This window comes from Alosa sapidissima, chromosome 22 (genome assembly GCF_018492685.1).
Source record: "Alosa sapidissima isolate fAloSap1 chromosome 22, fAloSap1.pri, whole genome shotgun sequence".
NCBI classification, from domain to species: domain Eukaryota; kingdom Metazoa; phylum Chordata; class Actinopteri; order Clupeiformes; family Clupeidae; genus Alosa; species Alosa sapidissima.
In genome coordinates this window covers 29000089-29017215 of record NC_055978.1, presented here as the reverse complement: position 1 = coordinate 29017215, position 17127 = coordinate 29000089, and the positions used below count along the sequence as shown (strand labels likewise).

General features: G+C 39.0%; 2 protein-coding genes across 5 annotated transcripts; one reads left to right on the top strand and one right to left on the bottom strand.

Moving 5' to 3' along the window:
- Window positions 1-274: 274 nt before the first annotated feature.
- On the top strand, window positions 275-7073 carry calua (calumenin a). 3 transcript variants are annotated; one of them, XM_042079125.1, is made up of 7 exons: window positions 275-398; window positions 1549-1778; window positions 2224-2405; window positions 2582-2748; window positions 2839-2899; window positions 5307-5506; window positions 6314-7073. In XM_042079125.1, exons 2-7 carry the CDS (start codon window positions 1558-1560, stop codon window positions 6416-6418), a joined length of 936 nt encoding a protein of 311 aa, XP_041935059.1. In that variant the 5' UTR covers window positions 275-398; window positions 1549-1557; the 3' UTR covers window positions 6419-7073. The 3 variants fall into 3 exon arrangements, with proteins under 3 accessions (XP_041935059.1, XP_041935057.1, XP_041935058.1); XM_042079123.1 differs by having other exon boundaries at window positions 2224-2417; XM_042079124.1 differs by having other exon boundaries at window positions 287-398; window positions 1556-1778; window positions 2224-2417.
- A 210-nt stretch (window positions 7074-7283) lies between these two features.
- On the bottom strand, window positions 7284-13616 carry opn1sw1 (opsin 1 (cone pigments), short-wave-sensitive 1). 2 transcript variants are annotated; one of them, XM_042079350.1, is made up of 5 exons: window positions 13346-13616; window positions 12566-12734; window positions 8853-9018; window positions 8506-8745; window positions 7284-7918 (listed from the first exon to the last, which is right to left on the bottom strand). In XM_042079350.1, exons 1-5 carry the CDS (start codon window positions 13575-13577, stop codon window positions 7829-7831), a joined length of 897 nt encoding a protein of 298 aa, XP_041935284.1. In that variant the 5' UTR covers window positions 13578-13616; the 3' UTR covers window positions 7284-7828. The 2 variants fall into 2 exon arrangements, with proteins under 2 accessions (XP_041935284.1, XP_041935283.1); XM_042079349.1 differs by lacking the exons at window positions 12566-12734; window positions 13346-13616 and adding exons at window positions 9199-9367; window positions 9978-10324 and having other exon boundaries at window positions 7289-7918.
- Between the last annotated feature and the right edge of the window lie 3511 nt (window positions 13617-17127).

The following is a 17127-nucleotide window of genomic DNA, read 5'->3' as shown; positions in this document are numbered from 1 at the left end:
TGGTTACAAAATAAATGTCTTAAATTTGGATACGTGGCAACTCCTGGCCAATCAGACGTCTTAGACGAGACAGCGTTTATTTAAGACATTGTACACAACTCAAAAACCGTTTACATGCATCCTCCATTGCGGATTGGGTGACAGGACCAGCGATTAGTAAAAGAAACCAATGACAAGGAATTGGTTGCTTCATCGCTTAATAAAAATATAAGCTTCGATTGCGTACACACGGCAACTTGCTGAAGTGGACCAATGAAGAAGCATGACGGTGCCATCTGCAACATCATTGGATACTAGTTTTCACGTTCAAGGAAACAGGGTGATTTAGGGGTGTGCATGCATAGGATAGTCGGTTTTTTACAGAAGCATCGGTCTTTGAACAGAAAACAATCAGCCCGGTAAGTAGGCCAAAATCTTTTTTTCCTAGAGAAACACTAGTCCTAAATATTTCATGGCGCTTTAGAGTGTCTTCTCTCTTCGATGACTGGGGCACTAGGTCCGGTCCGGTCCAGTAGGCTACAATACAGTCAAACATTCTACCAATTCTGGAATTCATACAATCTGGGAGATTGTATGATGTCCAACAGGCCTAAGCTAAATTACCTATCTATTTACATTTGCTTGAGTTGAATCAAATGCAATGTTGATATAAGTGTTGGTCCATTGACCGCTGACCAACGATGCCGACATAACATCAGTCATTTCTTTGGATCAGTTTACTCTCTTTAAATTGTGGAATTGAAGGCACTCTGGTTGTTAGCAACATTATGTTAAAAAAAATCGCCAGGCAATAATGTCTACCAAAACCCTGACGTAGTCTCACTTGGGAAAACGGGGTCACTACTGTTTTGAAGGTATCTCAAATATACTTTTTTACACTGTGAAAGATTTATCCAGCCCATCTCCAGCTTGTGAGATATATGAGCCCATCTCCAGCTTGTGAGATTATTTTCCTCGATCCAACGTGCAATAGAATTTATTTTCTGCGGCACTGGAATATTCAATTGTCTGCTTACGATCACCCGCTACAGCAGCAGCACATAGGTCCGCAGGACATGCGACACAACAAGTTGTAAGCTGAAACAACACGTACTTTCGCGTTTCCAATGCCACTGATTAGCTATTATTGTAGGCCTATAGATTTGACTGAGGTGAATTGAGTTGTAGCCTACGTTGGTAATATTGTCTAACTGAAGAGGTTGGTAGGCCTATTTATGAAAGCAACTCATAGTAGCCTATAGGCCTATGTGTGATGTTAAGCACCTTTAAGCTTATGACATTGAATCAGCCCTCACCCCTCCACCAGTGAAGTGTCCAATCCTTCATAGCCCTACAGAGTCCAAATGAGAGTCTATTAAAGAATGTCTGTTTGGGCATCTAGGCCATCAGAATTGGGTAATGTGGAGCAGTGGAGCCTGTTGGTTTTTGGCTATTGGGATATTCTGACTTTTTCCACAAATTTCCTGGTGTGAAGTTCAGAATGAGTCTATAGGCTTAAATGTGTTTGTCAAGTTCCCCAGTGTGACTGTTTCTGTGTGTCCTCCGCAGGCCATAGGGATGGAGATCAGACCGTTGCTGATGTGTTTTGCCCTTTGTGTGGTCTACGCCACCAGCAAACCAACGGAGAAGAAGGAGCGTGTCCATCATGATCCAGTGCTTAGCAGTAAGGAGCATGATGATGGAGAGAATTTTGATTATGACCATGATGCCTTTCTGGGAGAGGCTGATGCTAAGACGTTTGATGACCTCACTCCTGAGGAGAGCAAAGACAGGCTAGGGTGAGAAACCCCATTGTGGACGGTTTATTATTTTTCAAAATGGATGTACAATTTACCAAACTTAGAAAGACCACAATATAACAATATATGCACAGACAGATTAGAAATTGGCAGACCTGTATGCCTCCATTTAACGTTTGTGGAAGAAGGCCTGACTTTACAAGCATGTCCGTCTAGTGCACCAGACGATTGTCCGCTTATCCTTTTATCAACATTTTGCATTTTGTTGACATAAATAAAGCCAGAATTCTGAAGTGATATGCTAGTCCACTACATTTGCATTCTGCATGTATAACCAGTGGTCATTGATGTAACACCTATGTGCTGCAAAGTATGTATAGATACACATAATTGGACTGGGCTAAAGGTCTCTTGAGTGAGTGTAATCTGTTAATGTAGTGTCATGTTTTATGTTTTTAATTATCTATGTTCTAATCTCTTACAGTAAAATTGTGGACAAAATTGATGCCGATCAGGATGGCTTTGTAACAGAAGCAGAGCTCAAAGCCTGGATCAAGAAAGCTCAGAAAAAGTACATTTATGACAATGTGGACCGGCAATGGAAAGACTTTGATATGAACAATGATGGCATGATCTCCTGGGATGAGTATAAGAACGTCACTTATGGTACTTACCTTGGTAAGGAGGAACGTTTGGATAGTCTACAAATATTATACTGAAGAGTCTGATTGTCATTTCAGGCATTTCCAGTTTTACTTGTTCACACATTTGACTGATCCCCAAATAACTTTATTTCTTTACTGGTATTTATTTATGGGTTAAATTTGGTTGTGATCCCACAGAGGATCCAGAGCCTGACGATGGTTATAACTATAAGCAAATGATGGCCAGGGATGAGAGGCGCTTTCAAATGGCTGACAAGAATGGAGATCATATTGCAGATAAGGAAGAGTTCACAGCCTTCCTCCACCCAGAGGAATATGACCATATGAAGGAGATTGTGGTGTTGGTAAATGAAACATTTTACAAAATTATATTGCATATTGTGGAATGGTTTAGTTTGAACCACTAAATGCAATCCCTCTTTTCTTGACACAAGGAAACAGTGGAAGACATTGACAAAAATGGGGATGGATTCATTGATTTGGAGGAGTATATTGGTGAGTAATGTGGTCAGTTGATAAAATGTTGTATTTTGGAATGCAGCAATGTAGATACAAACGTTCTTTTGTTTGTTAAAGTATTATCTATTTCCATGATTCATAATCTAATTTGAAATGGTGCAGTCATCTCATTGTTGTTATTGATTAATACACACAATCGGAATGTGTAACTTAATGTGCATTCCGTGGTGGGCTAACACTCTGGAGGAGAAACCGGTCTGATCTTAGATAATATTTATTTGTTGTGCATTAAAGGAGAGACATTTTTAATGTCTAATGTCATTTTCATTTTCCTCTGGGTACAAAAGAGTATTCTTTGCCCAAAAAGTGACTGTCCTATTAAAGAAAAATGTGTACATGATACAGTGCATACAGAACGTATTCACAGCGCTTCACTTTTCCACAAAAATAAAGAAAAAAAATATGATATGTACATAAGTATTCATAGCCTTTGCTCAATACTTTGTTGTGGCACCTTTGGCAGCAATTACAGCCTGAAGTCGTCTGGAATATGAGGCCACAAGCTTGGCACACCTATCTTTGGCCAGTTTCGCCCATTCCTCTTTACAGAACCTCTCGAGCTCCATCAGGTTGGATGGGGAGCGTCGGTGCACAGCCATTTTCAGATCCCTCCAGAGATGTTCAATGGGATTCAAGTCTGGGCTCTGGCTGGGCCACTCTAGGACATTCACAGAGTTGTCCTGAAGCCACTACTTCGATATCTTGACTGTGTGTTTAGGGTCGTTGTCCTGTTGAAAGATGAACCGTCGCCCCAGTCTGAGGTCAAGAGCACTCTGGAGCAGGTTTTCTCCCAGGATGTCTCTGTACATTGCTGCATTCATCTTGCCCTCAATCCTGACTAGTCTCCCAGTTCCTGCCGCTGAAAAACATCCCCACAGCATGATGCTGCCACCACCATACTTCACTGTATGGATGGTATTGGCCAGGTGATGAGTGGTGCCTGGTGTCCTCCTAACATAACGCTTGGCATTCACGGCAAAGAGTTTGATCTTTGTCTCATCAGACCAGATTATTTTGTTTTTGAGAGTCTTTCAGGTGCCTTTTTGCAAACACCAGGTGGGCTGCCATGTGCCTTTTACTAAGGAGTGGCTTCCGTCTGGCCTCTCTACCATACAGGCCTTATTGGTGGAGTGCTGCAGCGATGGTCATCCTTCTGGAAGGTTCTCTTCTCTCCACAGAGGAACCCTGGAGCTGTCAGAGTGACCATCGGGTTATTGGTCACCTCCCTAACTAAAGCCCTTCTCCCCCAATCACTCAGTTTAGAGGGACGGCCAGCTCTAGGAAGAGTCCCGGTGGTTCCAAACTTCTTGCATTTACAGATGATTGAGGCCACTGTGCTCATTGGGACCTTTAAAGCAGCAGAAATTTTTCTGTACCCTTCTCCAGATCTGTGCCTCGAGACAATCCTGTCTTGGAAATCTACATTCAACTCCTTCAACTTCATGCTTATTTTGTGGTCTGACATGAACTGTTAACTGTGGGACCTTAGGTGGTGTTTAGACAACGAAAACGATGCAAACAGTGATATTTTTCTGCGTTTGACCCTGCCATTTAGACGCAAACGGAGGTTTTAACCCTCGCAAACGGGGTTTTTAAAAACTCCGGGCTGATCGTTTTTTTGGGAAAACTCTGTTTGTTCGTTTCGCTTTCAAAAGAGAAAGAGGAAGTGATTCCTTGCTGTTGTTGCTATTTTCGGGATTCTGATTGGCTAACGTGGGCTTGAGCTTCTCCTTACACTGCCACATACAGGTTTGGCATGCTCTTGACGGCATATACCCGGGTTAATGTAAGCGAAAACTGACAGGTGTGCATGATGTTATTTTTGAAAACAGAGAGGGTGAAATGTCCGTTTATGAAAATAGCCGGCCATGTGTAAACGTAGCCTTATATAGACAGGTGTTTGCCTTTCCAAATCATGTCCAATCAACTGAATTTAGCACAGGTGGAGTTCAATTAAGCTGTAGAAACATTTAGAAACAGAAACATTAGAAACCAGGATGATCTGTGGAAACAGAATTCTATTTTTAATAAATTTGCAAAAATCTCAAACAAACTTTGTCATTATGGGGTATTATGAATTATAAATTTAATCAATTTTCGAATAAGGCTGTAACATAGCAAAATGTGGAGAAAGTGAAGCGCTGTGAATACTTTCGGTATGCACTGTATTTGCTTACTGATTAAAAATGTACAGGGTATTAATGCATGTTGATTTTGTGTGATTTAAACACACTAGTTGGGATCAAATTGCAGATGTACCCAGGAGATTGTTCCGAAGTGATCAGAAGTTGCTCTAAATCCTCTATCAGAAGAGGAGCTCCATCAGTAGACTCATATTATCTAGTAATGTTATGGTGATGTGTTTCTTTCTTTTGTGTCCTAGGTGACATGTACAATCATGAGGATGAGCAGAATGAGCCAGAATGGGTGGCCACAGAGCGTGAGCAGTTTTCAGAATTCAGGGACAAAAACAAGGATGGAAAGATGGATAAGGAGGAGACTATGGATTGGATTCTTCCAGCTGACTATGACCACGCTGAGGCAGAAGCTAAACACCTGGTATATGAATCTGACTCCGACAAGGTGGGATTCCGTTTGGTCTTGTATGAATGGAAAAATGTATTCATAATATACAGTGCCCTCCACAATTATTGGCACCCCTGGTAAAGTTCAGGAAAAATTGTAATAAGTAATTCACCTTCTGTGGAAGAAAATCCTTCATCAAGAAATTATTTTAATGAAAGTGACAAGTACCACACAATTATTGTTACCCTTTAAAAATCAAAAACAAAATGTAACTGAAACATTTTTCCATTTATATATAACTTCTTTAGATTAGGGGTCAGTGATTAGGTCTGTTGATATTTAAACCAAACACCAACAAAACACCAAACCCTCCATTTCCCCAAACACACGTTTCCTCCTTTCGGTTATTGGCTGGAACAGTTTAATTATGTTTGGGGGACAGCTTTGCTCCACTTTGTTTGTTTCCTAGTTCACAGAGCTAGGGCTTGTGAAGACCTTTTTTTTTAACAGTATACTCATAGAATAGATAGCTCGTGGATAAGGAGATATTAGCTAAATCTGAGACCACGTTTATACGTAGCAGGGTATTCTGAAAACTGATATTTTCCCCTCCTTCGTTTTTAAAAAAATATTGTGTTGAAAGGCCAAACCGCATAAAAATATATGTGTTTTTCTTACGTGTAAACGGGGCCTGAATTTGTTTGCTGTTGTTTTCAATGTATGACAGATACAGTAAATCACCCAAAAATCATATATCTTTGGGTGCCAATAAAGGAAGGCGCTGTTGCTGATGGGAAATACTGTAACTGTATAGTTGAGAATGGTTGCATTCCAGTGATACTTATTGCTTGATTTCTGTTTTAGGATGGAAAACTTACCAAAGAGGAAATCCTAAACAAGTATGACTTGTTTGTTGGAAGTCAAGCTACAGACTTTGGGGAAGCATTAGTAAGGCATGATGAGTTTTAATTTTTTGTTTTCTGTTTCTGTTTTGTGGATTTAAAGCTTTTTAAAGTCATTTTGTTACTGAACATAATTTATTTTATATGAGATCCTGTTACAACACTTAAAAATTTGATGTTGATTGTGATTCTTTTTTATTATATTATTCATGTATGAACACACCATAATTTTGGTTTGTGATATTGTAACTTTTTTTTCTGTGAAGTCATTGACATTGATTTACTACTACAGGCAGTGTTGCAAAACTTTAAATTAAGCATTCATTTGAATTTGTTATGCAGAGCTTAAAGACAGTTTGTCATGCTGCAACTCAGAAACCCTATTTGTGTTGTAGGATTATCTTTTCACATCTTCATTATCTTTTAGTACTGTTGATATCTTTTTTGTGAACAACAATAACTCAATTTCATCTGACCAGTTCTCGGCTGAAGTCACCACTACAGTGTAGGTATATGTACAGTAGTAATGAAACCACTACACTTGAGTTTACTTAGACTTGCAATATGTACATGATTGTATGAAACATGAAAACAGCAAGGACTACATTGAATACTTTGCCAGAATCATTGCCTGAACTGTCTGTGTAAATGTGCTCCTCAGTTAATTAGTCAAAGCATTTTGGTACGGAGAACACAGTTTTCAATAAAACAACCTGAAACAGCTGGCTTGTCCATTTTACTTGTCACTTTTAGTTGGGTTGGATACAGTCTTTTCCATCAGACTTAAAGGGGTGGTTCAGGATTTTGGACAAAGGACCTAATTTCCAAGTAAGCAATTGTGATATTTATCAGTGGAGACCGTTTTCAACACGTTTCATCCAGTCCTTCTAATTGCAGAGTTTGCAGGTGCTAGGCTAGTGCAAGTCAATGGTATGTGTTAGCCTGCCACTAAAAACAGTCTTACCCACTCCAAAGTACACCCTTTCTATTTTTATCTATTTGAACTTCTACAAGTATATGACTTACATGACAACCCTGAGTTGGATAAAACACTAGTAGTCAGTATTGCTTGAATTTATTTGAAAGATCCATAATCACCATTCAACAAAATAACATCTGAGAAACACTTAAGGAAAAAAATGTTTTTTTTTTTTTTTTTGTATTTTTGCTGCAGTTTTACTAGTATCTGTAATAAAATAGGCATATAGAAAAATGAAATTGTGATGAGATATTCACTGGAGAAATCATCACTTAAGTCTTTGAAGTTTTATATGTGTATAAAATACATGTAGACAAATCTCATAGAACAGCCAATGTAGGTTCAATGTTCAACAGAGAAATCACACCACATTTCTTTTTTGTACTTAGCCATTCGACTTAATCATTTTCCATGCTGTATTAAAAGTTTGAATAAAGGAACAAGATTGAATATTTGGGTTCTTCAAATGTGCTTGACAAGGGAGTTCTGAGTCGTATCTTAAGCCACAGAGGACACCTCGGTTTTGGACACCTCTGAGGATTCCTCCATCTTCTTTCCAAACACTGTCTCCATAATACATGCATTGAACTGAAAACACATGAATGAAGAACAAAATCAACTGCTTTTACCGGTCAGAAGTTGTTGTTTAAGTTGATTCTGACAAATACTGATATCTGGGTGTGGAATTCACTGGAAAAAATAACCCATTACATTTACTTCATTGCAATGCGGACATTAGTTGAACACAAATGAAATGTGTTGAATCAATGAATAATAAATCATTTCCAATGTTAGTGCTCCTTGTGATGACAGTTTGAGAGTAAGTTGTCCCGAAGCAGACATTGTATTTGGAAGTAAGTAGTGAGGAACCACTGGTGGGTTGTACTCAATAATTAATGCAATCATGGTGGGATCAAAGCATGGCTCATCTCAAAGCATAACAAAGATACAACCCAGCTCCAACATTCAACTTACTTAGTTCAATTCATTAACATATTTGAAAACTTTTGGCAACATTGATAGTTGCTTGATTATCTCTATAGTGTTGCGAAAAGTTATGGGAACACAATGAAATGGTGGCAGCAAAGGATCCCATGTGATCATTTGCCTTCCGTTTAAGTCTCATTATGTTCAATATTTTGTTAAAGAATATTTTGTTTGTTATAGAAATGTACCTGTTTGTTCATGAAGCAGTAGATCAATGGATTGTAAACAGTGGCACTCTTGGAGAAAAGAGCAGGAATGGTGACCCAGCGGTAATCTTTGGGTGTTTCATGGTCAAATGTGTAGTACAAAGCAGCAGCTGCATAAGGCGTCCAACATATTATATAGGATGCCACCATAACAAGGACCATCCTGAACACCTCTTTCTCTGCCTTCTGTGTTGATGCTGACTCAGCCTGCTGTGCTGCCACCTACAACACACATGGGTAACCACAGACAGTATGTGAAGTGGTAGGCTACACAGTCATCCATCCTTTACATTAATATTTCTGTTTTCTGTAATAGAATAACAGCTTACAGCTCTCAAGGCAGACAAAAGTTGTGAGTAGGAGAAGATGATGCAGCTGAGGGGGGCAATGAAACAGGTAACCATAAGGAAAGCTGTGTAGCTCTCTGAGTTATACTCTGTCCCAGGCATGTACCAGTCAGGTCCACAGGAGCAGCCCAAGCCTTCAGGGATATATCTACAGGAAACAATGATTAGAAGAAAACCTGTTTAGTTGCAAAGCCATGCTTGTATGTATGTATGTCAATAATGCATCATTTGATTGGAAAGAGCCCTACGAGTGGTGTGTGACAGTTTTTTTTTAATTGGCTTGTGCACCAGTAAAACACATATGTATAAAAACAAATTCCCACTCAACCTGCTCCAACCGAAGAATGGGGGTGTAGCACATCCAACCCCCATGAACCAGGTGAAGGCCACTCCACAAAGAGCATGACTCGAACCAAATTTAAAATTCCCGATGGGTTTGCAGACGACGATATATCTCTCAATTGCCAGGACAGCAAGCGACCATGCTGTTACCAAGCCTGCAAGGCAATACATTGATTTTTTTAGGTTCTGCTATAAAACTCTAGATTTGTCGTTCATGCTGCGTCTAAACAGAAAACATTCTACAAACGTAAGACAGGGTAAAACAGCTTAGTCAGATGATAATAAGACAGCTACAACATAATCATACAAGACATACAGTTACAAAAAAACAAACAATATACACAACAATTTCAAGAGGCTGGTGGACCACTATCCACCTACTGAGGGGCAGATCTGGTGGTCCACTGGCATTTTGCTCAACGCCTCACCATTTTGCCAATTGTAACACTTTTGGATTAATTAATGTATTCTTCTTTCAACATTGTAATAACATTTTATGGGTTTTTTCCCTCTTAATATTCAAGTTAGATTGAAGGTGACGGTGGTCCAACAGCAGACGCGAAGTGACATGCCACCAGCAGCACACTACCGATGTTCCAATATCTGCTAATCTGATCTTGCTATCTGGGAAGTTTTTGTTACCAAACCTAAAGCTCTGCTAGGAGAAGTAGCTAAACTCTATTTTAGTTACTTCAATGCAGGAATTACAACATGGATTAAAAAACATGCACATCTGGATGACAAAAAGAAGCTATTTTAATATACCTGCTACTGTTCCCATTGAAGATTCCAGAGCACACATTGTGTGACCAAGAAAGTAATAACCTCTTAGGCTGGTCACAAACACTTGGCTGACGGAGAACACATCAAAGATGAAACCAGCGACAGAGATGTTGACCAAGATGTAGTTCAGAGGCTGCCGCAGTTTCTTGTATTTTGCAGTGACGAGCAGGACAGTAGCATTGAGGGGTGTTCCAGCAAAAAACACAAAGCCCATGAATGCTGCTTGCAGATAAAATGCCCATTTTGGAGCAATATGATACTGTGGACCCTCAAAAGGGCTGATCTTTGAGATGTTCTGATATAGGTAGAAGTCCTTCATCTTTATGGCAGTGTCATATGCAACTGTGCAGCCAGGACAGTGATACATTCTCCTTATATAGGGTTTTTAAACCACTTCTCATAAATCCTGATTACCTTTCAGGATCAAATGTTTTAATCAGGGAGTGTTTGTAACTCTCCGCCCTGTAACTCTCCATTAATCCAATTAGTTGAGGAAGGGGAAGAAAGGGATAAGAAGACCTTTTAGAAAAGTCTTTGTGGATCTTTGCTAAGCCTTGGATAATGTTGAGAGCAACTGTTCTCAGAACTGGCACTGAAGCCTACAAACTCACAGAACAAGTTGGCCCTTTTGTGCACATCTCACGGTATAGCCAATGGAGTGCACTCTGCACTTCAACATACACAGACCTCTACAAAAGTTGAAGCAGCATTTCCTTTTCAGGACAGAATTGTTGTGTAACCTGCTGCATTTGCTCAGGTTCCTCCAATATCTCTTAATCTTTGAGTTGTCCCCCCCCCCCCCCCCCCTTCATTGGAGTCTATGTTTGGTGAATTTAATTGATTGGACATGAATTGCAAAGAGCATAAATGTTACAGGAACAGACTGTATGGGTTCTCATAGCTGATGTCAACACACAAAAACAAACATGAGGTCAATTGTTTGCAGAGCTTAGACACAGGATTATGTCCGGGCACAGATCTAGGGAACGATGCAAAAGCATTCTGCTTCATTGAAATTTTTCAAGAGCACACCTCTATATAAAGCAATGTATCTTTGACAGTGTCCCAGTATGTCTGGTGTGTGTTCTTTGCAAATCTGACGCATATAATCCAACCGACTTCACACTTCACGTGTGTATTGTGAAGACCCAAGTGAGTGTGAAGTTGTTTGGAAATCAAATGATAAGATATCATTAAAAATATTCAGATGATCTTGACCTCACTAAAGTGGCGATCAACCCCAGAAGTGGTCTCCATTTGGCCGCAAAAATATTTAAGGGTCATTAACCTCTCCAACACTGGATACACTCTACCCATGGCCATGTTTTGTACAGAGACTAGTACCATTCGTTAGGAGCAACCAGAACTCTTCCTAGAACTGACCACCTGACCAAAATGAGCAATTAGCCCATTTCACAATGTGGGATAAAGCAGCTCCCTGTACTTCTGGAAATTGTGTTGTTGAAGATGGACTTTCTACTACTCTGTTTACATCACACAACCAAACATCGGAAAACGAATAACTTTTTGTTATTCCTTCATTTGTTTGTTTAAGTCTTAATGTCTGTGCTAGGTTATGGGTATGCTGGCGAGTCATGTCATTCCACTAGTCTGTTCTCACTTTTTAAAATTATTTGTTCATTTAAGTCTTAATGTCTGTGTGTGGAGCGCTTTGGGTTTCACTCTGTGCATGCAAAAAGCATTATATAAATAAAGACTTACTTATACTTACTTACTAACTTTGGAGAATGTTGTAGAAGGTTTTTTACATGGTGGCAACATCTTGTGAAATTGACCAATTGGGAGGACAAGATTGAACTGTTTGGCCTCTACATGTCATATCTGGAGGAAACCAAGTGTTGCTTATCACATGCCCAGTACCCTAATGGCGAAGTATGTGGTGACAACAGCATGCAGGGGTCATAGTGGCAGGACTAGGCAACTAAGGTTGAGAGAAACTGAATGGAACAAAAGAAAAAAAACCTTTTAAAACCATATTCAAAGCACTTAAAACCTTGGGCTGTGCTGAGAGTTCGACTTCCAGGACAATAAGCACACAGCTAAGACGCATGCAAAAACCCATGTGCAAGGCTTGGTGCACATACCCAAAAAAACACTGTAAACGTTGTCTGAGCAAAGTGTCTATTTTGTCAATGTGATATAGCAGTTTCCCCCTTTAATCTTATAATAAGTACATATAAATAATATATGTATAATTTATAAACAAATAATACCAATAAATACACTTTCTGAATGCACTTTATATTTAAAGGACCATTTTGAAGGAAGTCTTAAAAGTATATTTACATTATCAACATCCCCATCACAATGGTCATGTGAAGAAGATGTCAATACATATGGGGGTACATAGCATATAACGATGTAAGCACACACTTTACAACATGACATCACCAAATGGATCAGTCATGTAAATAAGCCAAGTATTTATCTTGTTAAGAAGACATCGCTAGCATGCGGTGTCTCAGGAGAGCTAGGGCAATCACTGCCGACCCCTAATTGGCTTGTGCACCAGTAAAACACATATGTATAAAAACAAATTCCCACTCAACCTGCTCCAACCGAAGAATGGGGGTGTAGCACATCCAACCCCCATAAACCAGGTGAAGGCCACTCCACAAAGAGCATGACTCGAACCAAATTTAAAATTCCCGATGGGTCTGCAGACGACGATATATCTCTCAATTGCCAGGACAGCAAGCGACCATGCTGTTACCAAGCCTGCAAGGCAATACATTGATTTTTCTTAGGTTCTTCTATAAAACTCTAGATTTGTCGTTCATGCTGCGTCTAAACAGAAAACATTCTACAAACGTAAGACAGGGTAAAACAGCTTAGTCAGATGATAATAAGACAGCTACAACATAATCATACAAGACATACAGTTACAAAAAAACAAACAATATACACAACAATTTCAAGAGGCTGGTGGACCACTATCCACCTACTGAGGGGCAGATCTGGTGGTCCACTGGCATTTTGCTCAACGCCTCACCATTTTGCCAATTGTAACACTTTTGGATTAATTAATGTATTCTTCTTTCAACATTGTAATAACATTTTATGGTTTTTTTCCCTCTTAATATTCAAGTTAGATTGAAGGTGATGGTGCTCCAACAGCAGACGAGAAGTGACATGCCACCAGAAGCACACTACCGATGTTCCAATATCTGCTAATCTGATCTTGCTATCTGGGAAGTTTTTGTTACCAAACCTAAAGCTCTGCTAGGAGAAGTAGTTAAACTCTATTTTAGTTACTTCAATGCAGGAATTACAACATGGATTAAAAAACATGCACATCTGGATGACAAAAAGAAGCTATTTTAATATACCTGCTACTGTTCCCATTGAAGATTCCAGAGCACACATTGTGTGACCAAGAAAGTAATAACCTCTTAGGCTGGTCACAAACACTTGGATGACGGAGAACACATCAAAGATGAAACCAGCGACAGAGATGTTGACCAAGATGTAGTTCAGAGGCTGCCGCAGTTTCTTGTATTTTGCAGTGACCAGCAGGACAGTAGCATTGAGGGGTGTTCCAGCAAAAAACACAAAGCCCATGAATGCTGCTTGCAGATAAAATGCCCATTTTGGAGCAATATGATATTATATTGACTGCACTGAATACAACAGGAAAGCCCTGCAGCGCATAGTGAACACAGCTGGAAGGATTATTGGTGCTTCACTCCCTTCCCTAAAGGACATTTACACCTCCCACCTCACCCGCAAGGCGACCACAATTGTGAGTGATGCAAGTCACCCCGCTCACAATTTGTTTGATCAACTGCCCTCTGGGAAGAGGTACAGAAGCCTGCGCTCCCGCACTACCAGACTCACCAACAGCTTCATACACCAGGCTGTTAGGTTAGGATGCTGAACTCTCTCCCCCCTCTCCCCCCTCCACCCTCAGCTACATAACATCCTGGACTTTGGACCCACAATGGCCGCCTTGCACTACTCCACTTGCACTACTCCACTTGTACACTTGCACACTTTGCAACTTGTTGTTGTTGTCCTGTTGTCCTGAAAGTCTTCTGAACACACTTCTGCTGCTCTTACATAACTTGCACCACTATGCCACTTGCATACTTAGGACAAACAGAACTACCTCAGCCATTTATTGGCCTGACTTTTGCACTATTATATTGACTGTCTACTGTATGCACAATTGCAAATTTTCAACTCAAATTTTGCTGCTCTTATTTCTTCATTGTATGTGCCTTCTTATTTTTACTTTTTATATTGTTTACTTGAATGTTATGTGTCTGTGGACCTAATTGGTAAAATATGTCTTGTCTCCACCATGGGATAGTGGGGAACGTAATTTCGATCTCTTTGTATGTCTTGACATGTGAAGAAATTGACAATAAAGCAGACTTTGACTTTGAATTTGATATGCAATGACAATAAAGACTAAAGACTATTCTATTCTATTCTATTCTATTCTATTCTATTCTATTCTATTCTTTTGTTAGTGTTTGCAAGGCAAATGTGTTGCCTGTTTGCTTATTAGATAGATAGATAGATAGATAGATAGATAGATAGATACTTTATTGATCCCCAGGGGAAATTCAAGGTCTCAGCAGCATACATACAAGACAAACACATTCTTTAACAGCAGAAGAGTAATTAAAGTATATAATATAAAAACACAACTAAGCAGTAAGGACAGTAGAAGATAAAGAATATGCTAAATATACTAACATATTAGTCAGTTGACCAGTAAAACCATATCCGTATCATAATCATACATTTTACTTTTGTTTACTTTCAGATGTCTCATAAAGTTTGACCATTCCTCAAATGGTGAATATGACAATAATACTGAAAAAAGGATTGTCACCATTATATTGCTTGATGTATTGCTCTGCCAAGTCAAGATTTTATGCGGATGCGGGTAAGTCTGATTCTTAAGTTGACCTTGGGGCAGGGATCAATAATCTGGCAATAAGATTGACCTCCGCAATCCCTCAAATCCTGGAAAGCCCCTATGGACTTTTAGGATCAAGGATGAACAAACCGTGGTTTATCTTAGTGAATCCGCAGATTGTGTGTCAAGTTCGATAATCTGGGTAAAGAAGGGGTTGAATGTTAAGACGTGATCCACCTTCCTCCTCTCTCCTCTTATACGCCTTAGGTCCTCCTTAAAATGCCAGATCATTTCGACTTCCTTTTCTCTCCTGGCAACCATGGTCACTTTTATTTCTCTTTTTCTACTCTGTTCTCAGGTGGGTTACCTGTTTTCTACTCTGTTCTCAGGTGGGTTACCTGTTTTCTACTCTGTTCTTAGGTGGGTTACCTGTTATTTAAACCATAGACGATTATGAATTTACAGTCAGTAATTTAATTAGGTGATGACAATTGTTTTGGATAGCAAATTAAATTGTATTTCATTCTGTAGCATTTTCAAACTGTTATAAGACTGTGTGTAATTGTCATTTCCGCAAAGCAATGTTGTATTGTATTATTCCATTTCAATTGGGAATTACATTTTATGTAATTCTAATATTGAGTGCACCTGTCTTTAATTTTGTCAAGGTAAAGTAGATGTTGATAACTTATAATGCAGCACGTCAGTTTCTCCTGCGCATGATAATTTAATCTCAGGTAGTGCAGTTGTTGATTTATTGAAATCATCTGTGGGATAACAAACAAAAGCTGTTGTCTTGTGAATGCATACAGGAGTTTCTGTGACCCAGCTTCCAGAGACTCGGGTTGTATCATAACCAAGCTGTGTGTTATAGTGCATGGGTATGATATGACCTGGGTTTAGGGAAGTTTAACATACAAACAGAAGAAACAAAGATGCCCTTTTTAACTTTTCTAGCCCATTGTAATGAGTGACTTTGAAAAGTTGTCTAGGACATTGATGTTTACCCGTGCAATAATATTTTGCAAAATAATATTTTACACTTTATATGATATTTATAAGCAAGAATTATATATTATTGGTGATAAATTACACTACTACAACAGATTTAATCTGATAATGTCATATATGTTGTATATGTATAGTAAAGTAATGTTGTAAAGTATATGTTGTATATGTATAGTAAAGTAATGTTGTAAAGTATATGTTGTATAAAAACAAAGAAGGAAGAAGAAGAGGAGCACATTAAATATTCTGTAGTTATCCTAATAAATACAGTTGGAAATCGTTTCGGCTACTTCTTCACTTGATTTTTATGTACATTTGGAACTTCCTCAGGTGTCTGATGTAATTTTGTCATATGTCTAGGCTTCATGTATTATAAAACAATAATACTAACTAATGTATTATAAAACAATAATAACAGGTATATCTTGCTGATTAATGCAACATTACATTTAGTCTACTCTGACGATATCCTATATGGAATCAAGGCACTGAAAAGATGTATAATGAAGCTGATTGGGTAGACACTGCAGTACTGATGACAAAACCTCTTGATACATTTTAAATTATGTCTTAATTGCATTGACAATGACACGACAATGCTAATGACATTGCCTATTTGCAGTATATTGATAAATCTTAAAAGAGCATGCCAACTTTTTGGGAAATACTTGCCATCTACCCCAAAGTTACATAAGAGGATAACCCTTCTCTTCTCAGTGCATGCTATAAGTCTGACACTGTATATCTTTCCTTATGAAAAATAACTACAGTAATACTATATTAGTTCTATAGTAGCCTAGTTCTATGGTAGTGCATGTTCTGTAATATGTCTGTAATATCCTCTGTGTTCCCACAGCAGTATTTTAATAGGCCCTATGTCCTAACGTGGCCAAAAGCTTTTGTAGCATAATTAGTCTTCCTGTTAAATATCTCCAGATTTACGCCTATCTGCTCCGCCATTTGTCATACACAAAAGCTGGTATTGTGCTTCCTGAATCCTTATTAGGCATTCAAATGAAATTCCAATATTTTTTAATTTTGCCAACCAGTGTATGATGCTTGCATGAGGGAAACATCCCAAAACAATGGCACCCATATAATTGTTTTGAGAAGAATTTCTCATGCAAGCATCATACTCCATACTATGTGTTACAGTACATTAGTAAAGCAGTCCTCTGATGTGCATGTTTTCATGGGGGGGGGGGGGGTTCTGTAGGTGGGCCCTATGACCCC